This window comes from Acomys russatus, chromosome 8 (genome assembly GCF_903995435.1).
Source record: "Acomys russatus chromosome 8, mAcoRus1.1, whole genome shotgun sequence".
NCBI lineage: Eukaryota > Metazoa > Chordata > Mammalia > Rodentia > Muridae > Acomys > Acomys russatus.
This window is the reverse complement of record NC_067144.1, coordinates 19,371,463-19,398,968: the sequence shown is the minus strand read 5'-3', so window position 1 is coordinate 19,398,968 and position 27,506 is coordinate 19,371,463. Positions and strand designations below refer to the sequence as shown.

At 45.4% G+C, this 27,506-nt stretch overlaps 1 protein-coding gene across 2 annotated transcripts in view; it reads right to left on the bottom strand.

Annotated features, from left to right (window-relative positions):
• Nucleotides 1-27,506, bottom strand: part of Hacd2 (3-hydroxyacyl-CoA dehydratase 2) — an 86,305-nt gene that overhangs the window by 8,338 nt on the left and 50,461 nt on the right. The window contains exons 4-5 of one of the 2 annotated variants that reach the window (XM_051149859.1): nt 23,506-23,594; nt 11,109-11,156 (exon numbers count right to left, since the gene is read on the bottom strand). In XM_051149859.1, the coding sequence (XP_051005816.1) occupies nt 11,109-11,156; nt 23,506-23,594 (137 nt within the window). The remainder of the gene's footprint in view (nt 1-11,108; nt 11,157-23,505; nt 23,595-27,506) is intronic. The other variant, XM_051149860.1, reaches the window with a different exon arrangement.

Here is a 27,506-nt window from a genome sequence, read left to right as displayed (position 1 = left end):
AGTGCCTCTAAAGCCCGCGTTGAGGGCCTCAGTGTGCCCACACAGCTTTGCTTAAAGCCTATTGATACCAACATCTCAGTTTGCAGGATGTGTTGCTTTCTATGGACTTTGCAACCCTCTTTATCTGACAGTGATGTATGTTTTTTATTGATTTATTTTATTACTATTATTTTTTTACAGCTATTCCTAAAACCCTTCTTAAAGCCCCAGTAGGGTGCTCCTCCTGTATTCTGTACTCTGCCTCATCTTGGAAGCAGAGTGTGTGCTTTAGCTCATCTTTTGTTTCCTCAAAGCACTTGATGCTTTTCGCAGAAAAATGCTTTACAACTATCTGTAGAGCAAAGGGATCCAACCCACTGGGCTCACTCAAGGCCCAGCTCCCTTCTTTTTAATACCTACTATTGGCTTGTGTCATCCTAGTGGCCTGCACATAGGCAAGTAATAAATAAACAGATAAGTCTCAAACTCTCACTTTGACCCAGCCAAGCAGGTGGTTTGAGGAAACAGACAGCTTTTACACTGTCTGTGTTTGCTTACGTCTCTTTAAAAGGTCGGGAACAGGGGAATGGCCATGATGTACAACTAGCACTGCAGATCAATACTAAATACATCCTTGTTATCAAAAATGGGTTTGAGGAGCTAGAGAGATGGCTTAGCGGTTATGAGCACTTCCAGAGGACCTAGGTTCAATTCCAAGCACCTACACTGTTGCTCACAACTATTCTTAACTCCAGTTTCAGGGGATCTGGTGCCATCTTCTGTCCTCTGTTGGCACCAGGCACACACATAATACACAAACATACATGCAAGCAAAACACCCATACACATACAAATAAAATAAGAGATTTGGGTAAAGTCAAGTCAGTCTTTCTGATTTGCAGATAATTATTCAATAACACAAAACAAGGGCAAAATGTAATGTATTAAAATCAACAAAAGGACCAACAAGACTTGAATTGGTATATGTAAGTCACGTTACAACAGTATTAGTCACAACAGCCGAAAGCTAGATGAAAGCCAAGAGTACACTGATGGCTGAATGCATCAACAACTGCGTGCATGCGTGTGCACACACATAATAAGAAAACTCTTATGTGTAAACCTTGGAGATTATTTTCAGCTAAATGTGCCATTCACAAAAGGACAAATACTCTATGACTGCACTCACATGCCGTGTGCGAGTGGTCAAATGCAGTGATGAGTACAGTGAAGACAGACTGTTGTAGGAGCTGGGCAGGAAAATGAGGCATCACTGTTTAACTGGTATGAGCTTCAGTTTGGGAGCTGAAGAAGAAAATTATGCAGATGAAAAGTAATCACTTGGGAGGCAGAGGCAGGGGGAATCACTGTGAGTTCAAGGCCAGCCTGGTCTACAAAAGCGAGTCCAGAACAGTCAAGGCTACACAGAGAAACCCTGTCTCGAAAAACACACAAACAAACAAAACAAAAAGAAAAGTAATCATGAGAGAGGCAGGTGGCTTGCTGTGAGTTTGAGGCCAGCCTGGTCTACAAAGAGAGTTCCAGGACAGCCAGGGCTACACAGAGAAACTCTGTCTCGTAAAACCAAAAAAAACCTAAAAAACAAAAACAAAAAACAACCCAAAATAAAACCCAAAAAACTAAAACAACCCCCCCAAAACCTCACAAAACAAGAAAGCATTCAAAAATGATCAAAATGGTAAATGTTGTAGATATTTCACCACAACAAAAACAAGTTTAAAAACCTAATTATATCAAAACCAATAGGGGAACAAACAAACAAACAAACAAACAAACAAAAAACCTTCCACAATTCAACAACAAAATGACTTCAGTACAGACTGAGAATGCCCAGGCTTACGAACCCCAGAGATGGGAGCCAAGAGAGCATGAGAGACTACAAAACACTCCGCACTCAGCTACTTCATACTGCAGTCCTGTCCCTAAGGCTACATTCTAAATACATAGACCCACCTAGGGAGCAAAGTCTGTCAAACGAATGCTTGAGCTAACTGGCAGAGCCTAGCCCCAAAAGGAAACAGAGTACTTTAAAGCATGTATGGACAAATTAGTATGAGACTAAAAGCAAAAGAAATAAGATGCTGGTCTGAAATGGTGGTAGTGGACATAATGAACCAGCTGGCCAACAACACCTGCTACCTCCTACAGCTGCAGGATTCTGGGCCTTGGACTTAAATCCAAACTGAGGCCAAGAGCAAGGGAGAATCCTACAGAGAATGGGTAAATGGGAGCTGGTGAGGGCCTTGGAAAGTGATGGTATAATTAACCTTGGCTGAGAACATCACTAGATGGGAGAGACCTAGGGTAGAGCCAAACACAACAGGCCGAACAAAACCCAAAAACCACTGAACTGATTACTAATGGTATTCTCCTATACTCATAGTTTGGTGCCTTGTTCAGTCATCATCAGAGAGGCTCCCCTGGCAACAGACGAAAGCAGGTGCAAAGACCCACAAGCAGACATCATGCAGAGTGTGTGTAAACAGGAGGTCTCCACCAGGTCCCTCCCCTGGAGGGTCCAGGAATCTCATGGAAGAGGGGCAGGAAAGACTGTAGGAGGCAGAGGGGATGGAGGACACCAGGAGAACCTGGCCTAATGAGTCAACTAAGCAGGGCTCACTCGGGATCAGAGATTGAGGTGACAAGGACGGGGCCTGCATGGGTCTGCACCGTTATGGCTGTCAGCTTGGTGTTTCTGTGGGACTCCTAGTAGACAGTGAGCCACATGTGTCTCTTTTCTTTTGCCTGCCCGTGGGACTCTTTTCCTCCTGTTAGGCTGCCTTGTCTACTTTCAGTATGAGGACTTTGCCTCGTGTTACTGCAGCATGTTTTGCTGTATTAGGTTGCTGTCTCCTGGAGGCCTACTCCTTTCTGAAGGGACATGGAGGGGGGTGGTTCTGGGGGAGAGGGAAGGAGTGGAGGGAGGGGAAACTGTGGTCAGTGTATATTGTATAGAAAGGAATCTATTAAAAAAAAAAAATTAAAAGTTTTAAAGCTGAGCATGATAGTATACACCTATAATCCCAGTACTCAGAAGGCTGAGGCAGGAGGATCGTGAATTTGAAGTCAGCTACATAGCAAGATTCTTTTTATGAAAAAAAAAAAAAAAAAGGTTGCACACAAATATTCATAGAAATATCACAATTCATAATTGTAAAAAAGTTAAAATAGCTGAATAGCTACAACTGGTGACAGATAATATATTTATAAAACGGAATATGACTGAGCAACATAAAGGAGAAAATCAGTATGTGCTACAACACAGATGAGTTAAAACAAACAAAAACCACTCACCATGCTGTGTAGAAGAAGCCACATGTAAATGGCCACTGTCTAGAAATGGCAAATCTGGGGCCAGAAAGTAGGTCAGTGGTGGCTAGGGGCTGTGAGCACCAGTAAATTGTAAAAACGCATAAAGCACCATATTAAGGTTTGTTGGTTGCACAACTTGTTACATTTACCAAAAAGCAGTGGATCCCTCCCTAAAATGGTGAGTTTTTAAAAATTGCAATTAAAATTAAAAATTAATAAAGTTGTTTTAAAAAATAAGAATTTCCAGAAATTAATACTGACTTAATACATGAGGCAATAGGGGAATAGGGTGATAATTGGGATTTATCAAGGTTTAGGAAGGACAGAGGGCAGGGTTAGGCGAGGCTCCCCAGATGGTTTTTTTTCTCTTTTTTCTTTTTCCTTAAACACACGGTCTCTAGCATAGGCTGGCCCCAGACTTCCTATCTGGCCAAAGATGACCTTGATTTTCTGATCCTCCTGGGTGCTGGATTACAGGCATGTGCCACCATATTGGTTTACATGTTACTGGAGTTTGAATCAAGGGCTTTGCACACGCTAGGCAAACAATGTTAACTGAGCTGCTGTTCCCAAGTGTTGTTTCAGAGACGCATGTCCATGAGACCAGAGAGTGTAGCAGGGCACCTCACTGCCCCAGATCTGAGGCCATGGAGGAGGTGGCGGGTAGGTGGCTTGTGTGATTCAGCCAAGAGAGTTTACATAGAAATGCAAGCTGGAAAAACACATGGGCACAAGAGAGCCTTTACACACAGATAGCATCATATGTTTGACTTTAAAAGGCACAGGGACGATCAGTGCACAGAAAGCTGTCACTTTTGTTACATTCAAAGAAAACAGATGGCGCACATAAGAAGCCTCTATTGTAGAAACACCATGCTTCTTGGTGCTTTAAAGCCTGCTGTTTATCACTCCATTTATTCCAAAGAACTCCTGAGACCAAGCTTGATGGCAAATCTTCTTTCCTCTTCCTAACACCCCTTTCCCTGCGAAGAGAGAAGACTCGAGGGGAGGAAGTGACGAAGTGACGTGGCACTGTGGGAAAGGCGTGGCACTGCGGGAAAGGCAGTATTCACACGAGACTGTGCTCAGGCCAGCCGTTCACATTACAGCATCTTAGCATCTCCTGCGCTTCCCGGTGTTTGCTCTTCTTCTTTGGAAAAATGAATGCCTATTCGACTTCTTTGCTTATTCTTTTGGGGAGCAATTTCTTTTCAATAGTTATGTAGGCAACACTATGGCTATTGTATCGACTGCGCTCTTCTACACCAAGCATGCCTGTGCATAAACTGCCCCATGAATTCCCATCTGACAGACAAGGAGAGTAAAGCTGAGAAAACCCAAACCTTAACCTTCAACATTTCTAGTTTGTCTTCTTGGTTGTGGCCCTCAAGGTATGAAATAAATGGCCAGTATGGTTGGGAAACTAGGTACTTAGAGTAAAGAAGTAAACTAACTGAGCAAATAAATCAACATATTAAGAAAAAGAGGCTTCTTCTGGCTGGAAAGACAGCTTAGTGGTTAAACACCTGCTGCTCCTGCAGACAATGGGCGTTTAGTTCCCTACACACACACACACACACACACACACACACACACACACACACAGCTCTAGTTCCGGGGAACCCAGGTACCAGCTTCTGGTCTCAGACAGCTCTACACACACACACACACACACACACACACTCTCTCTCTCACTCTCTCTCTCTCTCTCTCTCTCTCTCTCTCTCACACACATACACATACACACACGTGCACACATATGAACACATACACACACACAGTCTCACATACATATGTTAGGCTTCCTGCTATTGGTGGAGATATTTGCAAACATGAAATGAGAGCACTAGAAAACTCAAGTACTGGAGGGATCAGTCTGGCTCCTTAACATATGCGTATACTCATGCGCACACAACTTAGCCATAGAAGTAACCTTTAGATTAAGTGTGTGAGTGCATGGATGCATATATACAGGGAAGTATGCCTAACTTTTCTATTATTAAAGAGCCCATAAACAATCAATAACATCTCTGGAGCTGTAAACTCTTCAAGTGCCCAAACTGCAATTCTTTTTAAAATGCAATTTTAAGTTAAAAAATTCACGTTTTGATCACATTATTTCCCTCCTAGATTCTCCTCTCTTACCTACTTGGGTAGGTTAAGTTGGCTTTGTGTTCTTTCTTTCACAAGAAGACAAAACAAACAAGACCCCCATCACCCCAATCCCGCCCACAAAGCTCCAAAGCTGTTGTTGTTTTTGTTTATCCAGGAATGCATGGCTTGAATTGTTGCATGGGTCTAGGCTGGAGGCCACCAGAATACATGCTCTTTAACACTGTCAAGGACGTGAGCAGGGTGTGTGCATGAGAGAGACTGGGGGTTTTCCAGACTACGGCCTGACAAGGTGGCATGAACACTCCTTTCCTTCCGTGTTCTTGTGCTGAACACAGTACCTAAGGGAGACAGCACACCTTCCTATACATACATAGCCACGTGTGCACACATCTAGAAGTGCGTACATAGCTATAGTGTTTGTACATGCATGTGTATGTATTGTCATTTAAAAAACATTGTTTGGGCATTCAGTGGGCCCCATGCTGGCCTCCTTACTTGGAGGGCTACATACAGGCGCTAACTAAGTATCTGAGTAACACGCCTAAGTGTTTAGGGGCAACAGGGGGTCATGCACACCTTACTCTCAAGGTTCGGAAGAAGATAAACAACATTGCACAGATGAACATATAGAAACTGGGCGGCACTGGAATGGATGCTGTAGAAGAGCAACGGGAGAGAGTCTGCGCTACAGGGATACAGCAGCTCACTGCACAGGACGGCAAAGTTTCTCTACGTCTGAAATCATTTCCAAGTACAATTTTCTTTTTCCTGTGGTGGAAATTCTTACTGGCTACTGTGGAATTATTTTAATAAGCATAAGGAACTTATTAATGTCTACATGAAAAGTTAATTACAAATGTCAGCATTGAACCTAGGGCCTCACGCATGCTAGGCAAGCGCTGTATCATTGAGCATGTCTCCACAATAAGTAACCTTTAAAAATCATCTAGGGGGCCAGGTGTGGTGGCGCATGCCTTTACCCCAGCACTCTGGGGGCAGAGGCAGGGAGATCTATGTGAGTTTGAAGATGTATAGTAAACTTCTGGCCAGCCAGGGCTACACACAGTGAACTGTCTCCAGAAAATAAAATAAACAAAAGATAGAAATCATCTAGCTGCAAGCTGAGGGGGTGACTCAGTGGTTAAAATGCTTGCCACACAAGCAAGAGGACAAGAAGGCAAAGATGGGACTCCTAGAGCAAGTGGGCTAGGGAGGCCAGCTAAATCAGAGGTCTAGGCTTGACTCAGCGATGTTCCCTCAAAAGAACAAAGTGAACAGAGATTGAAGAGGTCACATCAGTCTGAGGCCTCCACATGCATGAGGGCTTGTAAGGACATGCACACTCATGTGTGCACACACATATTGCAAGCACACACACATACACACCACACACATAAGAAAAAGGGGAAAACAACTCTTATAGCTGGGTGTGGTAGTTCACGCCTGTAATCGCAGCACTTGTGGGGTAGAAGCAGGAAGATTGCTACAAGTTTGAGACCAGCCTAGACTACAGTAAGTTCCAGGCCAGTCACAGCTACATGGTGAGACCTTGTCTTAAAAGCTGAAAGAGAGGTCCAGTGAGATGGCTCAGGAGGTAAAGGTGCTTGTCACCAAGTCTGAAGACCTAGGTTTGCCCTCTGGAACCCTCCCTCGTGGAAGGAAAGAACTGGCTTCCCAAGTTGTCTTTTAACTTTGCTGTTTCCACATACTCAGTAGATAAATGCAGAAAGACAAAAACCAAGCACCATCAAAATAAGAAGCAAGCACTCTGGGAATTGATTTAAAAATAAATATAACTGCTACAAGGCTTCTATACCTATTGTTTGGGGATAAGGCCTCAGGATGTGCTGGATGATGAAACAGTCTTTGGAAAGACAAGACCATGTATAAAGAAACTTACCAATGAGGGTCTTTGAGAGAGGCTAACAGGCTGGAGCCTGGCCCTGAGCTGGGCTGCACTGTTATTGTCTTAGAGCAGAAAAACACCAAGGGCAGGCCTTGCTTTGAAGAAGGGCCATCCTAGTTAGAAGCCAAAATCAAATTCTTAATAAACGCTTTAGATTAGGAATAATAATCATGATTATAATAATGATAGTTCCCATTAGCAGGGATAATTATTCCTTAAGCAGGATAAAAGTAATTATGTAGAAATTTTCACCAGCTACTGTGAAACTATTTTAATAAGTATAAAGAACATATTACTTTCTATGTGAAAAGTCAATTACATCTCTGTTAGAAACCTCAGGACATAGAAAAGGCTTCAGAACAGCAACACGGAAAGTCATCACTCCATTGTCTTGAAAGGACCAGGCTACGTCGTGGCTAGTATGGCATGAACGTACTAGTCCTGAGTCGTCCTCAGCACCAGGGCTGTTCTGAGTACTTTGTATATGTTAACTCCCAGCACCCTCCATGAAGGGAGAGGCATGGCTCCTGAGGAAGTACAACAGGCTGACACTATCATCCAGCTGCGGCAGCTGAGGCAGGGCACGCGGCTGGAGCACTTCACTGTTCCCCTATGCTCCAGCCGTGATCCGTGCCAGGCGGTGTCTGCGGTCTGCTTGGCACGGTACTTGACATGGCCTGACCTGCACTCAGCTGGAAGCCCTTACAAGGTCAGCAACTGCATTTCTCTTTTTTCCAGTATCCTAGCACATGCCCCGAGGACACTGAGGCCCCATACCTAGCTAGCTACATGAGCTGAGGGGCTGGGGCAGGAAAATGTGACAAGGACAATCTTAGTCCTTTCTTTAACTTGAACAAAAAAGTAACTCATTTAGTTGTTTATTTAAAGGAATCTTATCCTTGGTAAAATATAAAAATACTGATACAGTGGTTTTAAAAGACATCTGGATTGTTTCTTTTTTTGTTTTGTTTTGTTTTTTTGTTTTTTTGAGACAGGGTTCTCTGTGTAGCCTTGACTATCCTGGACTTACTTTGTAGACCAGGCTGGACTCAAACTCACAGAGATCCGCCTGCCTCTGCCTCCCAAGTGCTGGGATTAAAGGCGTGCGCCACCACTGCCTGGCTGGATTAATTCTTTATCTTTTAACATGAAAATTTCATATATTAAAGTAGTCTTTATGATAGGATACATGACTAACTAGAAAATACCTTTTTTGTTTGTTTGTTTGAGTCAGGGTCTGTCTACATCGTCTTGGCTATTTTGGAACTCACTTTGTAGGCCAGGCTGGCTTTGAACTCACAGAGATACGCTTGCTTCTGCCTCCCTGAGTGCTGGGATTACAGGCATGCACCACCATGTCTGGCTAAAATACTATTTTTTAATGGAAAACATGAACTAAAGTAATTAAAAAACACTATCCATTTAGATGTGATTGCTATTATCTATACACATTTTTTTTTTTAAACTCACAGTGACAAAGGAAACTGACCAAAAAACTTTTTACCATCATGACACAATAACCAAGGACTTTCCCATCTCTCGGCAGCAGCTTGAGACAGTCTCATTACACAGCCCAAATTACTCTCAAATGTAGAATTCTCCTGTCTCAGCCTCCAAAATGTTGGCTATGATTGTAAGTATGAACCACAACAACAGCCCAAGACAACATCTGTCATTGTATATGTGTGGGTGCTTTGTCTTCATGCATGCCTGTGTACCATGTGTGCAGTATCTACAGAGGGCAGGAGAGGGCTTCAGATCCCCCAAGACTGGAGTTACAGACAGCTGTGAGCTGCCATGTGGGTGCTGGGCACTGAACTTGAGTCCTTTAGAAGAACCACCAGTACTCTTAGCCACCTAGCCATCTCCGTAGCCAGGACTACTTTAAAAACAAGCAAACAGAATAAAAAGAAATTATTTTATTTATTTACTTATTTATTTTGTGTGTGTGTGTGTGTGTGTGTGTGTGTGTGTGTGTGTGTGTGTGTATTTAAAAGTCAGATGAAAACTTCAAGCATCAGTTCTCTCTTGGTCCCATGTGGGACCTGGGGACTGAACCCAGGCGAGGCTTGGTGGCGCGTGGCCTTTACTGGCTAAGCCTTATCACCTGCCCAGCGGGTTGCTTTTGATGTGGATGAGGATGTTGGTCTACCAAATCACTCTTGGCTAAGGAATCAACTGTTCTGAACATGCACTAAGAATGACACATATACATGCAGTCAACAGGCAATGCGCAACCGGTCTGCATTTTGTTGTAGCCAGGTGTGCAGCTCTGAGTGTCCTAGTATCCCATTTGTCTAGCTCTACAGTTTGCTGTATTTTCAGCCCATTTCCTAGAATGCATGAAAGAGGATCATGGGTACTCAGGTGGGCTAGCCTAGTCACTGCGTCACTGTGTCTGGCTCCAACTGCAGCTCTGAAAGGAAAGAGACCTTCCGCCTTCTTAGATACACTTCTTGGAGCAAGTTACGCACTCTCTCTGAACCTTGGTTTCCTCATATGGAGACTGGAGTATTTGCCTTTGTATGGTTGTAGGGCTTTCACTGGCCGAGGCCTCTGCCAACATGGTTCCTTATGCCTAATTGAGTCTCTCCTCACTTCCAAACAGTATTAGCAACTGAGAAGCTTTGGTACAGCTATTGCCTTCAGTACGACCCAGGCACGTGATTACATCAGAATGGGGTCACATGCAGTGTCCTAGTGTACCCTGTGGACTACCACTGCTGTAAGTACAGCAACAACAGCTCAGAGAACAATGCTCCCAGCATCAGGCTGCTGTGACCCAAAGGAACAGCTGGAACACACCCACCACAGCCTGCCTGCCAGCTGTGCTCCCAAGGTGTAGTACATGTCACTGCCAGACATGGAGCAACCAGACAAAATCACATTGGCAATATATCCTGGGAATGCTAACTGCATTTGTTCTGTGCAGCATGGTAAGTACAAAAGTTTCAAAAGACAGAAAACAAAACAGAGATAAAAACGGCAACCAGAGGTCTCTGTCCATGAGTGTTCTGTTTGGACTTGCACAGTGCTTTAAAAATATCTGAACTAGTTTTTGTTTTGTTTTGTTTTTAATTGGGAGATTTCACATTAGGGAAAAAAAAAAAAATCTGGGGCTCAGAGGTTTAGAGCATTGCCTGTTCTTCCAAAGGTCCTGAGTTTAATTCCCAGCAACCACATGGTGGCTCACAGGCATGTGTAAGGAGATCTGGTGCCCTCTTGTGGCCTGCAGGTAAAATACTGTGTACTTAATAAATAAATAAATCTTTTTTAAAAAATCTGCATTTTTGCCCTTTTGTAAAACAAACTCAGACTGGGTCTGGTAGGCAGTGACTGGCTGTGGCATACACTGGCTACTTTTATGAGGTGGCTTTCACTCACCAGGCCCTATGTGGCCAGCGGAGAGCCTCGACCCCAGATGGTAAGGTAATGTGACGGAGTTCTCCAGAACTATGCAGTGCATTGAAGCTGCCCAGTGCCTGCCTACACATGGGGCTTCCGGTACAGCCGGCCTAGTAAGACAGCCACCAGCACAGAAGGAAGGCAAGAGACAGAGCTTCCAAATTCAGGTTATGCTGGTAGAGCCAGAGCGAAGAGCATGGGAGGGAGAAGCAAACAAGATTTTTCCTGTTTAAAACAAATATTTATGGCAGCAATGTGAAGAGAACAAAAGTTTAAGCCTAGAACGCTAGTGATTAGTTTTTCCCCTTTAGGCAAAGCAGGCCCTGCACATGCACACACGCACACCACACAAGTATCAAGTCCGTCTTACAAAGTCCGGAAGTGCTCCAGGGTTTACGCAGACTTGAAAGGGTCCTCTCTGGAAAATGCAGACAACTTAGGAATATGCTTTCCTTCTTTTACAGTACATTACCACTCATTGTGACAGTTTCAACATGGGTGTTCTGATAAGGTAAAGTAAAAAATGGCTACTGAGCCCTCTTTCCTAAGCACACGGGGTATATGGCATGTCTTCTGTAGAAGCCTAAGGACGGGAGAAACTTTTCCCAGTTGCCCTGGGGACCGCAGGACAGCCAGCAGAGTCACCTGAGTGCGCTCACCAGCAAGGACAGCTCTCAGGAGGTACAAAGCACCAGGATTCTTAGGATGTTTTCCTTCAGGCTCCAAAATAAACGTGTTTTGAAAAAAGCTAGAGTATAGAAGGGGCTGCTCTGCCAAAGAAGCGGGTAATAAAAGAGTTCTTCCCACATATTAGAAAATTTCCAAATGAATATTAATCAGTGCTTTAGGTACTGCAGAAAACTCCTGTTTAAAAGCACTTTATAGGTGAACCCTTTAAACTTCGCTTGGCTTTGCTGACATATTTTAGCAATGCTCACGAAGCATGCCAATCACCTAACTTTTACAGTGGGAAACAAGGATCTCTAAAGTCATGCAGATAATAACGCTGACTGTACTCCGCTGGCATCACTGAACTCAAATCAGAGAGAAAGGGCGTGTGACATGTTTCTCAACAAGGGTGAATCTGGGACATAGGGTCACAATGAACGACCTCTCTGAAGGGTGAGGCCTTTGTAGCCCCGTGACTGGCCACTAGACCCAACAATTGCTACCTCGCACCAAACAGGGAAAGGACCATGAATGCCACCCCCACTCTCAGGGTTTGTTTAAAACTAATAGCCCTTTATCTGCAGAAGCACTCCTGTTTTTCTGTGGTTGTTTTTGTTTTTTTGAAAGAATATCATAGTCATTTACAAAGCATGAGAAAAAACACGCATGAAAATCTAACTGGACAAAACTAAAGGGATGGAGTGTAGCGCTGCATGCACAATGTGTCTAAAGCGGCACCTTCACAGCCATTCCACAGGAAAATATGAGTGCTGGAGCTCACGTGCTAACAACCTCCACTGACGTTCTGTGACACATGCCTTGTCCCTCATGTTATTGCTCAGGTTGCTCCCAGCCAGTAAATTTCATTTGTTTATTTGGGAGACCATTACTTTAGGTCCAAGTAACATTTAACTTTTTTCACTCTTGTGCCCTTGATGTCAAAAGCCAAACATTGTTGTTAGTCCAAGGATCACAAGGGGCAAGGTTTGCTCTGAACGCTGCCCACTACGGACCGACAGCTGCAGGACACATGTGGACACTACCCAACAGTGTATATGCTTGAGGAGACCATCTTCAACAATACGCTACTTTGTCATCAAAAACAGGAAAAATGCAGGGCACTCTACTGAACCGCCCATAATATCCACATTACGGGAGAGCAGTTAGTGTTTTAAAAGACTGAAATGCAAACCACACAAAGCCTCCTCAACTCTGGGACCTGAAGCCAAGAGAAAGAAACAGGCCACTTTCCAGCCTGAAGGAAGGAAGGACCGGCGCTGTGAGGACAGGTCTAGCTCTTGCTCCTCAGAGTCCTCAGCAAAATGGGCAGGACACTCCCTGCCAGCCCCGACCTTCCTCCTCAGAACGAGGACAGTTGTGTAGGCTTCCAGAGAAATGAGCCGGAGCAGCTGTCTCTTCTCTCACTGACCCTGACACCTGGGGATGCTGTGTCAGATTTTAGTCTAGGGATAAGCAAGCAGAAGAAATGCCATGAGAAGCTTCATGTGACAGATGTTTGTAGAGGAGCTCAGCAGGGTGAGGACAGGGCAGGGTAGAGTGTGGACTCCAGGAGAGAAAAAGACTAATGCTAAGGAAAACCTAATCATTGTAGAGCTTGAACTTGCTCAACAATAACCTGACTGAGGAGGGGCTGCCTTCTGTACGGAGTGACGGCAGCACTGGACAGTTTAAACAGACTGAAATACCACCAGAAGACATTCTATTTAAACGACATATGTGCTCCAGTGCAGTCTGACAAGAGTTGAGAGGGGTTAAGACCACAGGGGAAAGAGGCAGCATAAAGTGGCAGAAGTGAACGTAGGCCAAGCCTAATGGATCTAAGCATTTTCAATATTTTGAAGAAGAATATTGGAAACTAGCAAGCAGGAAACCAAGAGAAAAACAGACACTCTGATTTTGCCACCCAAGAAAGGCAACGGCAAAAGAACAATTTAGCAAGCGGATGAGAAAGTACAGTCACTAAGTGCCCACAGTTACCAGATGTGGAAATGATATTCTGGCGCTGCCTCTACTCAAGAGCTGTCTAAAGTTTGACAGTGCCTGATTAACAGTCAAATAATGAAGTTTTCTGCCTTTAGGAGTGGGCTAATTTTAAAAGTGAAGGTGATGTGCACCCACCTACAGGAGTATTTAAAATAGAAGGCAAGGAAATAGATGGAACGGGAGAGTGTTAGAAGCCTAGCTCCCAAGGGGATTGGGGGCCACTCAGCTGTACCGCAGTGGAGTGGGATGGATGGGATCTCACACAGTCCAGGCACAGCATTCAGGACGACAACGACACACTAGACACAGCATCTCATCTCCTCCTTGAACAAGAAGAGACCAAGCTGCCCTCTCTGCCTCACCTCACTAAGCTTGTGGGTGGCATATGCTGGAAGGCCAAGGCACGTGTGGAGCCACACAGGGAAGAAACTACGAGTAGAGGATGGGCAGCAGGGGCCAGGAGGAAGCAAGACACCCACCTATAGGACGAGCCCTCCTGCCCACAGCGTCCTTTCTGTACTTTCACAGCCGCTGACTGATTTCTCACTGCTTCCACCTGTTTCCACGCACTCCCTTCACAGCTCTGTGGTAGTAACAGGGCGGAGGAGAAAAGCCTCTGGAAGTTGAAGTGCTTGGTCCTAAACTGCGAGCCACAGAGACAAATCATCACCTCCTCATGTACAGTCCACATGCGGAGCCTCCATATTCTAGAACAGTGGGAAGCAGCTGTATTTCCCACGCCTCTCCAAGCAGGCAAATGGGAGGACATTTTGTTTTCTCTGGGTGCTCTGATTTCAAATCCTCTGCCTTCAGGCAGACTATTTCTCCAACTTCCTTTAAACTGCTCATCAGCAAAAGACACTGGACGGAGAAAATGCCAGCGCCTACACAGGAATTATACTTAGTGGCTTAAAGGAATTCTAAGGACTTCCGTAATTCTTTAAGAATGAAGTCGGGCTCTCTGGAGCCCACCACCTTGGAGGTGTCCTGCCATGATGCCCCCTGGTGGCTCTCTTAGCCTCTGCCATCCTGTAACCTGCCATGATGTCCCCTGGTGGCTCTCTTAGCCTCTGCCATCCTGTAACCTGCCATGATGTCCCCCTGGTGGCTCTCTGTAGCCTCTGCCATCCTGTAACCTGCCATGATGCCCCCTGGTGGCTCTCTGTAGCCTCTGCCATCCTGTAACCTGCCATGATGTCCCCTGGTGGCTCTCTGTAGCCTCTGCCATCCTGTAACCTGCCATGATGTCCCCCTGGTGGCTCTCTGTAGCCTCTGCCATCCTGTAACCTGCCATGATGCCCCTGGTGGCTCTCTGTAGCCTCTGCCATCCTGTAACCTGCCATGATGTCCCCCTGGTGGCTCTCTGTAGCCTCTGCCATCCTGTAACCTGCCATGATGCCCCCTGGTGGCTCTCTGTAGCCTCTGCCATCCTGTAACCTGCCATGATGTCCCCTGGTGGCTCTCTGTAGCCTCTGCCATCCTGTAACCTGCCATGATGTCCCCCTGGTGGCTCTCTGTAGCCTCTGCCATCCTGTAACCTGCCATGATGTCCCCCTGGTGGCTCTCTTAGCCTCTGCCATCCTGTAACCTGCCATGATGCCCCCTGGTGGCTCTCTGTAGCCTCTGCCATCCTGTAACCTGCCATGATGCCCCCTGGTGGCTCTCTGTAGCCTCTGCCATCCTGTAACCTGCCATGATGCCCCCTGGTGGCTCTCTTAGCCTCTGCCATCCTGTAACCTGCCATGATGTCCCCCCGGTGGCTCTCTGTAGCCTCTGCCATCCTGTAACCTGCCATGATGTCCCCCTGGTGGCTCTCTGTAGCCTCTGCCATCCTGTAACCTGCCATGATGTCCCCTGGTGGCTCTCTTAGCCTCTGCCATCCTGTAACCTGCCATGATGTCCCCTGGTGGCTCTCTTAGCCTCTGCCATCCTGTAACCTGCCATGATGTCCCCCTGGTGGCTCTCTTAGCCTCTGCCATCCTGTAACCTGCCATGATGTCCCCCTGGTGGCTCTCTGTAGCCTCTGCCATCCTGTAACCTGCCATGATGTCCCCCTGGTGGCTCTCTTAGCCTCTGCCATCCTGTAACCTGCCATGATGTCCCCCTGGTGGCTCTCTGTAGCCTCTGCCATCCTGTAACCTGCCATGATGTCCCCCTGGTGGCTCTCTTAGCCTCTGCCATCCTGCAACCTGCCATGATGTCCCCCTGGTGGCTCTCTTAGCCTCTGCCATCCTGCAACCTGCCATGATGTCCCCCTGGTGGCTCTCTGTAGCCTCTGCCATCCTGTAACCTGCCATGATGTCCCCCTGGTGGCTCTCTTAGCCTCTGCCATCCTGCAACCTGCCATGATGTCCCCCTGGTGGCTCTCTTAGCCTCTGCCATCCTGTAACCTGCCATGATGTCCCCCTGGTGGCTCTCTGTAGCCTCTGCCATCCTGTAACCTGCCAGTACTAGGGGTGGGAGGAAGCTCCTAGGGAGGCCCCCAGCATACCCTGGAAGCCAGGGAATGACACTGTTATCATTTAGAGACGGTGGCATTGATCTTGTTTTTTTTCAAAGTTTATTTTGTGGCTTGGCTTGACTAGATGTAAATGAACCATGTGCATGTGCTGCCTGTGGAGGCCAGAAGGCTATGGGACTGACTGAGCCCTGCTACATGTGTGTGTGTGTGTGTGTGTATGTATGTATGTATGTATGTACGTACATTGGTGTTGCGTGTATGTCAGTATGAGGATATCGGATCCCCCTGGAACAGGAGTTACAGACAGTTGTGAGCTGCCATATGGGTGCTGGGAATTGAACGCAGGTCCTCTGGAAAAACAGCTGAGCTACCTTTCCAGCCCACCACTGACCTTTTATTGTTGTTGAAACAGGGTCTTAAGCATGCCAGGCTAGCTTCCAAATCCCTATATAACTGATGACCATTTGAACTTCTGAGCCTTCTGCACACACACACGCTGCTGTACCAAGTTCATGAACTGGGCTTATTGCACGCTAGCTACACACTCTCCCTAGCCCCAGCCCCAGCCCCAGCCCCAGCCCCTGACTTCTCTCGCAAGGAGTTCAAGTGCCTGGAATTTGTAGGGCTGAAGAACAACAGAACCCTGCCTTCCTAGGTATTTCTGTCCATGATATAGAAGTTGACTAGCATACCAGGAATGCAGGCTGTCGGCTGAGAAAAGGTGCAAGAGCCAGTGGAACCAGCCCAAGAGATACATGAGCTACAAATGACAAGACCCAAAAGAGAGAGCTCCAGGCTGTCAGAGCTCCCACACAGCCCAGATGTCTGCCTGCTCTGACCCCAAATCTTCTCTGTATGCCCCACTCTTCCTTCCACGTGCCACAGTGTATCAGAAGTATGTAGCTTTCTCTCTGAAGTTCTCACTTTATATTTTTAAAAAGATGTTTATGTGGGGCTAGACAGCTGGCTTGGTGATTAAGAATATCTGTTGTGGTGGTTGAGGACCCAGGTTCAGTACCCAGCACCCACATGGTGGCTCCCAAACACCCAGAACTACGGTTCCAGGGCCTCTAACCCTCTTTTCTGACCTCCATGAAGCATTAGGTATGTATGTGGTGTACACATACACACAGAAAACACTCCATACACATAAAATAGTGAAATGAATCTTTTAAAAAATTAAAAAGTGTGTGTGTGTGTGTGTGTGTGGTCTGTGCATAGGTGTGTGCATATAACAGCAGGCCAGGGACACACTCAGAAAAGACCCAATCCTGTATCTCTACAAATCAAAATATATATTTTAAAAAAATGTCTAGTCTATTTTTATATACACTAGAATTTGAGAAATACTCTTATAACTCATAGAATGTTTTAATCTAAAAAATAGTTTGTTTAGTATGGTTCAAATATAGCATTTAAAAACATCTATCTGCTGATACTTGATAACTATTTCATGTACACAAGCGTCTAAAAAAAAGAGACTGCTGGTGGGTACTCTAGTCACTACCTAGCCGGCTGACCCCTTACAGTCTATTTGAGCAAGTTCTCTCTCTCTCTTTTTTAAAAAATAAATATGTGAAAAAATAAACTAAGAATTATATTAGGGCTTTTGGATTTGGGAATGAGATGGGAGGTGAGGCCAGAACGCAGGTATTTTTAGTGTATTTCTCAAAGCTTAGACTTCATCGGGTTATCTGAGAAATGTTCACTCCTTGGCCCTGGTCCCAGATAGCCTCTGTCAAGTGTAGAGTGGCAGCTGAAATTTGTAGTTTAAATAAACACTCTTAGTGCTTCTGATCCACAAGTGTCATGACTCCTAACTGTAAAAAGTCTGAGTACTTTAAAGCAGAGCCAGTGAGTTAGAGGAGACTCTTCCATGAGCCATGAGAGCCGTGACAGGACTTGAGTGGTAGGGCTCGGGGTGCACGGCAGCTAGTCAACTATCTGCCTACATGCCTAAAATCTCGGGCTCAATCACTGCACTGTGTAGAGCCAGACATGGTAGCATGCACCTGGGGTCATGATTCTCAAGGTAGAGATGGAAGCATAAGAGTTCAAGGGCACCCTCAGCTACATGGGAATTCAAGGCCAGCTTGGGAGCCATGTCACCTTGTATAATAGTTAATTTTAGTTGTTAACTTGATACAGTCTAGAATGTGAGAGACTGTCTAGGTCAGTGCTTCTAAGCCACTGGGTTACAACTCCTTTGGCAAACCTTTATCTCCCAAAATATTTACATTATGATTTATAGAGGTAGCAAAATTAGTTATGAAGTATCAATTAATAATTTATGGACGGGGGTTACCACAACATGAAGAACTGTATTAAAGGGCTGCAGCATTAGCAAGGTTGAGAATCACTGGTCTAAATGAAGTGGCCTGTGGGAATGCCTGTGGGACTGTCCTGGTTATTACTGATGTGGGAAGAGGAAGCCCACTGTGAGTGGCATCATTCCCTTCGCCTGGGTCCTGGACCGTATCAGTATAGAGAGCTGGCTGAGCACAAGGAAGAATATATTCATTTATTCTTTCTGCTACTGACTGGATGTGACAAGCTCCTCCGTGTTCCTGTTTAACCTAGCACAGAGACAGACTGTTATCTGGAACTGTAAGCAGAAAAGCCCCTTCTCCCTGAAAGCTGCTTTTGTCAGAGCAACAGAAAGAAAACTAGAATACTCTGAAAAAAAAAAAAAAAAAAGGAATCAAAATATACAACAGAATAAAAACTCAAAAGCCAAGTGCTGCTCACTACTGATGTTCAAGAGGAGAACGACACTTCAGCACGTGGACAGCCAAGCAAACCGCTGGAGAGGAAGCACAGCCCGGCCCTTCCCTCCACAGGACGCAGACTCCACAAGGCGAGGAGAAGTCAGCACCAGGGCAATGAGGACAACACACGCAGCACTTTCAAAGGGTGAGAAGATGGCAACTGCGACGTGCTGTGAAGACTCTGGGCTCAGAAGGCCAAACTCCCAACCTGCCCTTTGCTAGTGTGATGGTCACTTTGTTTCTCTAGCTTCCAAACTCTAGAGGAGAGCCCAGTCTACCTCTAGAGACAGCAGTAAACTCTAGAGGAGAGCCCAGTCTACCTCTAGAGACAGCAGTAAACTCTAGAGGAGAGCCCAATCTACCTCTAGAGACAGCGGTAAACTCTAGAGGAGAGCCCAATCTACCTCCAGAGACAGCAGTAAACTCTAGAGGAGAGCCCAGTCTACCTCTAGAGACAGTGGTAAACTCTAGAGGAGAGCCCAATCTACCTCTAGAGACAGTGGTAAACTCTAGAGGAGAGCCCAATCTACCTCTAGAGACAGTGGTAAACTCTAGAGAAGAGCCCAATCATCTACCTCTAGAGACAGCGGTAAACTCTAGAGGAGAGCCCAATCTACCTCCAGAGACAGCAGTAAACTCTAGAGGAGAGCCCAGTCTACCTCTAGAGACAGTGGTAAACTCTAGAGGAGAGCCTAGTCTACCTCTAGAGACAGTGGTAAACTCTAGAGGAGAGCCTAGTCTACCTCTAGAGACAGTGGTAAACTCTAGAGGAGAGCCCAATCTACCTCTAGAGACAGTGGTAAACTCTAGAGGAGAGCCCAATCTACCTCTAGAGACAGTGGTAAACTCTAGAGGAGAGCCCAATCTACCTGTAGAGACAGTGGTAAACTCTAGAGAAGAGCCCAATCATCTACCTCTAGAGACAGCGGTAAACTCTAGAGGAGAGCCCAATCATCTACCTCTAGAGACAGCGGTAAACTCTAGAGGAGAGCCCAATCTACCTCCAGAGACAGCGGTAAACTCTAGAGGAGAGCCTAGTCTACCTCTAGAGACAGTGGTAAACTCTAGAGGAGAGCGCAATCTACCTCTAGAGACAGTGGTAAACTCTAGAGGAGAGCCCAGTCTACCTCTAGAGATAGTGGTAAACTCTAGAGGAGAGCCCAGTCTACCTCTAGAAACAGTGGTAAAGAACAAATGATGAAGCGCTCATCAATTATAACGTATCAAACAATAAGTAGTGCAATACTAAGGCACCAGACAGCACTTTCTTAAATATTGACTTCAAAGTGTTTGTAAGCCTCTTGATGAATGGCAAGAATGGTAGAGTAAACGTGAGGAAGTCAGACAGCCCAGGAGTGTGCCACAAAGAGGTGCCAAAGGATGTGGGGCACATTCATTGCTCCAGAGTTTGGCAAATGGTAAGGAAAGGAGTCAAGGTTTTATCTTTGGGGTTTAGTTTTACTCTATGCAGTTCACCCCCAGGAAAGTACCCTTGGCTGAAGCCAAAATAACAGTCTTGTAACTTCCCCAACTATTCTCCACAGAAGACCTGTCGTTTCTGCAAGGTCCAGAAGAATTGGAGGGGCTTCCGCAGAAGGCCGAGTCAAGGACAGAACAGAACAGAGGTCTGGCTTTGTGTCTAGGATTCTGAAGCCAAGCCTAGCTGTTTCAGAACAAGCAGGGATATGTGGGGTTTGTTGCTGAAGGTGGGCCATGATGAGAAACAGAAAGTGAACTCTTGCCCACTGCAATGCGTTTTAAAGATGCTGGTCCTGACTCGGTTCAATGAGAAGGCTCACACTCAGACCCATGCAGAGACTGGGGGAGCAAGTACCAGCAGAGGCCAGATGTGGAAGCAGCCAGTTCAGATCTAAGACAGGAAGAAATTCTGAAAATGAACAGGTCAGCTAGGGGTATGGACTGCCTCCTGGAAGTCCTCTCTAACCACCAAGCGGGTTAGTGTGCCACAGCTTTTCTCTGTTCATATGTAGCATCCCTTTAAGGGGAAACGCAGGAAGAATATTTGCTACATTAGGCAAAGGAAAAGAGTCAGTATGAGGCTTTTTTTTTTTTTTTTTTTTTTTTCTTTTGAGACAGGGTCTCTCTATGTATCCCTGGCTGGTTTCAAACTCACAGAAATCAGTCTGCCTATGCCTCCCAAGTGCTGGGGTTAAAAGTGAGCACCTCAAGGGCCCCCAAAGATACTTTCCTCAACACCTTTGTTATTGTGGTGTCAAAGCAGGAGAATGGTAGAAACCTCTGCGGTCCACCCTAGTTCCACAATGCACATTACAGCACTGATGTGGCTGGTACCCCACGGTAGAGGATGCATGTCTTATAACGTCTCTAAAGGAAAACCCCTCAAGCTGGGTGTGGAGGCACACTTGGGAGGTGGAAGTAGAGGAATCGGAGATTCTAGGCCAACCCCTTCCACAGAAGAAGTTTGAGGCCATCCTGGGCTTCATAACAGCCTGGGTTTGTTTTTGTTTGTTTTTAAATAAAGGAAGGAAAAGGAGGAAAGGGAGGGAGGATATAAACTTCAATATAAAAGTTACATTTTGAAAGGTTTATGAGCTCTACTTTGGCACGTCACATAAAATTATAGGAAACAAACAAAAACAAAACAAAACAATAAAGCAAGAAAAGCTGGGCAGTGGTGGCACACACCTTAACCTCAGCACTCCGGAGGCAGAGGGAGGTGAATCCCTGAGTTCGAGGGTAACCTGGTCCAAGAAGAATGAGCACAGAAGGCAGAGAAAGAATTAAACTCACAGAGAATATAATTTTTAAACAAGTAGTTTACTTGCTGTCCCCTTTAGGGAAGAAGGTGACAAAGAAAATGAGAAATAAAAAACAGGGGACATTCATTACAACATTCCCACAGTTAGAGTGCGCAGCGCTGGGTAAGACCACAGCTATTTTTCAGATGCTTCAGGAAGTGGAAGGGAAGTCACGTGCAATGTTGGACACAACAAACAGAATTATAGGTTCTAAGAGACTTTAAGCATTTGGCTAAGACATGGGGCAAGCAGCCTGGCCCCTGAAAATGTAGAAACAGGCTTCTCAACTTAGCTGTCAGGCAACCTGGGGGTGAGGGGGCAGGTGGGGGTAGGGATGGGGCAGGAGAAAAAACATACTGGAGTCAGCAAAATGATGAATGAAAAGTTCCGTCCAGAAAAAGAGAAATGAGATCCTGGGTCAGCAAAAATACTGAACTCCATTTACTCAAGAAAAGAGTAAGTCAACTACCTAATCGTTTGCTGCAGCAAACGAAAGGACACTGGAACACGAGGACCCAAGAGGTGACAAAAAGATGGTGAAATTTACTACACTAGGTTCTTCTGAAAACGGCATGTTGAGATTTGCAGGATCACTTTGGCTGCAGAGAAATAATTGTGAATATGCATTTATAATGAGTATATACAATAACACTCAAATGAGAGATTATATTTGAAACCACCTGCTACATGTCAAGTCTACACATCTGGCAGGAGTGTGGTTACTGGAGATGATGGCCAAGTCTAGCACCTGTAATCCTCAGAGACACTTAATAGTGTCCCAGACAATCTGCTTTAACGGTCTGTCCAGGAAATCTGGGACTAACAGAATTGTTTCGTTTGAACTGCAAACATTTTTGGGTGCTTGCCCACCTGGTTGGCAGCCACGTTGATAAGCAGAAGAGTGGCCACTCAAGCAGCTGAGGTGACAGCACCTCAAAGAATCAGTATCTGACTGTACTGGCAAAGAGACTTAACAGCCCCTACCAGGCAATATTCGGGCGCCACATGCTGCCTGCGTCTCATCACTGAATCCAGAGTATTAGTGTTGTAAATAACAACTTTTCTAACTGTTAAGAACTAAGATTGTGAACAAAGGTCTGCTATACTAAAAATTATTTCCCCGTTTCAACTTTTAAAAATGTGGGTACTGAAAGCAGATACACAATTATTTTGTATTCTTCCTGCATAGTAAGTTTAGAAATCTTCAAAGAATGAGAGACAGGTTGATTAAAAAGTAAAATACATGGATCTGCTAATTCCATGAGAATATAACAAAAGATAAGGTTATTAATCTAAATTGTTTAAGCCTTGGCTAAGAATTCATTAGCTATGTGCAGTTTTACACGAATCTCATGGGCCAATTTTTTAAAGAAATGGCTTTTAAAAGCCTCACTAGTTGAACTACAGACTAAATCCTGATAAACACTAAGTTTAGTGGGATTTATTTCAGAATAAAGGACAGGAATACTCAAGATTAATCTCTAGTGCCCCAAGGAGCCCATGGTGATGCTAACAGGTTGTAGAGCCTGAGAGCTAATGACGAACCTTAACACTTGTCAAAACTCTCCCTCCAGGCAACATGAGAAACAGCTCACACCGGAACAGCAGCGTCCTCTGAAAACAATGTGAATCCAAACCGATGCTCGGCCATGGACTCACACCTGAAGGAAGAACGATTTCCTCCCCCTGGTCCTGGTGGTGAGTGTTCCTGGACCCCAGGCTCTGTATGAGCCATCCATAGTCGGCACATATGGCAGGCAATGGCATTAGCCCTGACAGGTGGGCTAGAAACAAGCTTGCTTCTCCTGGTCTCATGAAAAACAGAAGAGAGTCAGTGTTGCCCATTCTCTCCAGCATGCTGGCTACAGACAGGCACAATTGAGTTGCTGATGACATGCATGCCAGGCCTCCACGGGAGCCGGGACTGCAGGGCTTCAACTCCGACTCAGCTCTGACCCAACTGCAGCAGTACCCAAGAGCTCTACCCCGGCTACCCTGAAGTGCCTGGAGCTCTGTGGCCAGCCCTGCCAAACACGCGCAGGAGAGCTGGCTGGGGACTGCTCCTGCTGACACCCATTTACTTACCTCTTTGACACTGTGTGTTACTGCCCATATTAGAAAAACTCTTGACATCACCTGGAAAGAAGTCAGGACAACAGAAGATGGCACAATTCCTGAAAGAAATTTAGGATGTGTAAATAAATGTACTGTACTAGTTTTTAAATCACATAATATGTTTTGCAAAACTTTCAAATTCAAATGTCTACAGTCAGCCTGAGACTTACCTAGGCTGCTAGAGCTTGAGTCTGGCAATAGTCACCGCTAAGAATGTGTTTCCTGCCTCGAAGCAGTAACACTGTTCATGACAACTGAGGAAGCCGGCTGCCTTCCTTAAGTCCTCAGGAGTTTTGATACTTACAGACAAAACAAAACCACTACCCAATCATTAACCTGGGAGACACTTGATGGTTCATTTTCTAATATGGCTTTCATGACGCTAAGCAACTATGAGCAGGAAATCAGTCCTGTTAGTGTTTTTACATTGTCGAAAGTTCCTCGATATCAAACCTGGAGATTTTGCCAACAAGCCTAGCAAAATCAAAGTTTATTATCTTTAAAACATTTTTTCTCACCTTGTTCACTGCAAGCATAAGTCTAATTATCCTCCAGTGCACTCAGTTTATAATACTAGAATCTCTTTATTTTAAATCGCCAACTTCTGCTACGCTTACACTTCTTTGGCTTTAAATGCAATAACCATAACTCCTGCCTAGACACAAGCCACCACTGTCATTCTTACCTCTTTTTAAACCCCTAAATAAACCACAACCTAGAAATACTCTTTTCTCTTTATGACTTTAAACTAGCATGGAACTGCTTCTAAAATAAGATTTGGAAGCCAGTAGCCCTACTAGTTCTTCTGACCTCACTACTGCCAAGGTCTATTCTTATTTGCTAGACCCTGAGGTTGAACATGGGAAATTCTGTACCTGCCTGGAGCCTTCCTCCAGTTAGTATCTATCTGCTTTAAAGCCAACCTCATCTTCAACACAGTCACTGGGCTATCCTACACCATCTCTATTCTTCAACACAGTCACTGGGCTATCCTACACCATCTCTATTCTTCAGCATAGTCACTGGGCTATCCTACACCATCTCTATTCTTCAGCATAGTCACTGGGCTATCCTACACCATCTCTATTCTTCAACACAATCACTGGGCTATCCTATACCATCTCTATTCTTCAACAGTCACTGGGATATCCTACACCATCTCTATTCTTCAGCATAGTCACTGGGCTATCCTATACCATCTCTATTCTTCAGCAGAGTCACTGGTCTATCCTGCACCCTCTCCATTCTTCAGCATAGTCACTGGGCTATCCTGCACCTTCTCCATTCTTCAGCAGAGTCACTGGGCTATCTTGCACCCTCTCCATTCTTCAGCATAGTCATTGGGCTATCAGGCACCTTCTCCATTCTTCAGCAGAGTCACTGGGCTATCCTGCACCTTCTCCATTCTTCAGCAGAGTCACTGGGCTATCCTGCACCTTTCTCCATTCTTCAGCAGAGTCACTGGGCTATCTTGCACCCTCTCCATTCTTCAGCATAGTCACTGGGCTATCAGGCACCTTCTCCATTCTTCAGCATAGTCACTGGGCTATCCTGCACCTTCTCCATTCTTCAGCAGAGTCACTGGGCTATCCTGCACCTTTCTCCATTCTTCAGCAGAGTCACTGGGCTATCCTGCACCTTCTCCATTCTTCAGCAGAGTCACTGGGCTATCCTGCACCTTCTCCATTCTTCAGTATAGTCACTGGGCTATCCTGCACCTTCTCCATTCTTCAGTATAGTCACTGTGCTATCCTGCACCTTCTCCATTCTTCAGCAGAGTCACTGGGCTATCCAGCACCTTCTCCATCCTTCAGCAGAGTCACTGGGCTATCCTGCACCTTCTCCATTCTTCAGCAGAGTCACTGGGCTATCCTGCACCTTCTCCATTCTTCAGCAGAGTCACTGGGCTACCCTGCACCTTCTCCATTCTTCAGCAGAGTCACTGGACTATCCTGCACCTTCTCTATTCTTCCAGCTCCCTAAATTAGTCTTTTGAACATTTGTATAGCAGGACAAATTACAACTTGCCAAAGAACAGGCACGAGTCAGACGGAGCTACAGTTGTCATCACAGGCTTGGCTACAACAGGAATCCACTTTACAATTCTTTAAGAGATGCCATATCATGTTAAAAATGTATTAAAAACAAAAATAAAAAAACATAGGCTTTGAAGAGGGATAGTTTGGTTCCCCAGAGCAAGCAGCATGGGAAAGTCAAACACAATGTTTGGCATGTAGACAGAGGTGCCCAGGCAAGCTTTGTATAATGAATGGAAGAAAATATAAATGCAGAGATAGACAGGTAAACGGAATAGATATTGAGTCCAGACAAGAGCCTTCACTTTATAGTCATATGATTTGCCTTAAGAATATGAGACAATTCAATACAAAAGTGATTTTATTTTCAACTGCTGGGGCAATGGGTTCTCACTGGTGGTGGTGGAGGACTTCTATATAAAACCTGACTCAGGACATAATGGCTAGGAATGTCTCCTGCTTTCCCAGTTTGATTCTCACAGGTGGGTGGGGTACCCAGTAAGTTCAGCTCTAGGGATCCTGACACTCTCTTCTGGCCTCCTTGGGTTCCCTCACACATGTGGCACAAGCACTCTGACACACACACATACATATTTTTAAAAACTACAGAAAAAAATTAACTCGAGGCTGTGATGCAGCTCAGTGTCAGTGCATTAGGAAGGCCTGGATTTGAGTCTTAGCTGTGCATGCGCATGTGTACATGGACACACACACACACACACACACACACACACACACACGGGGTAGGGGTGGGGTAGGGGGAGAGGGAGAAGGAGGGAGTATTAAATCTCCAGGGCTGAAACTCTAAAGCTCAGTAGAAAACAAGCATAAATCTTGAAGGTTTGAATTGGGCAAGAGTTTATGAGTTATGACATCAAGAAAAATTACATTTGGCTTCATAAAACCCAAAAGCTTTTGTGCTTCAAAGGAGACTAAAAAGGAAGTGAAGACAGCACCATACTCTGGTTTGGATATAAGGTTGGTGCCCAATGCAACAATGTGCAGAGATGAAGGCTTGGGGAAGCCGCTGGACCATGATGCCACATCCTGCTAACATGCTCTCACCTCAGTGGGCTAAACCACTGACAGGTTCATAACTGAGAGGTGACAGACTTCAGGAAGGAGGCCCACCTGAAGGGCAAGGCCACTGGGGGGCGTGGCCTGAGAGGGGCATTCTGCCACCATCAGAGAAACAGCTTCCTCTGCTCCGTGCTACCTCTGCCAAGAGGCGGCTTCACAGCCCCGCAGTAACACAGCCAACTGACATGGGAGGAGACTGTGAGCCAAAAGAAATCCTTCAAAAGAATGCTTATCTTTAGAGTTTATCACAGTGATGGAAAGCTAACACACCACAGACAGGAAAGTCTCTGTGGTTTTATCTCACATATAAAAACATTTATAATTCCATAATGAAAAACAACCAAAAATTTTTTTAAAAAGGCACATGGAAAGACAGAACCAAATGAGATACTTCATACCAGCTAGTACAGCATACCTGTTAGGATGTGAGGCGGTACAGGCACCTGAAACAGCTGTCCTGCCCCAAAGTATTAAACACAGAGTTATATCACTCTTAGGCTGGCATATGTGCATGCCACATAGGAACAGTAAATGGCCATCAACAGATGAATAGTAAGCAAAATGGGATATACTCTTAAAAACAAAAATTATAAAAACACAGGTCTGGGGAGGTGGCTCAGGAGTTAGGCCCACTGGCTGCTCCTCCAGAGTACTTATGTTCCATTCCTAGAACAGACACTGGCTCAACTGCCTGTAACTCAGGTTCCAGGAGCCCTGAGGCCCTCTGCTGGTTTCTGTGGGCACCAGACATGCAAGTGATACACAGACATACAGGTAAACAAAGCATCCACCCACATAAAATAAATAAAAATTAAAAATAAAGATATACATGATTGAAATCCTCAAAGAAGAAAT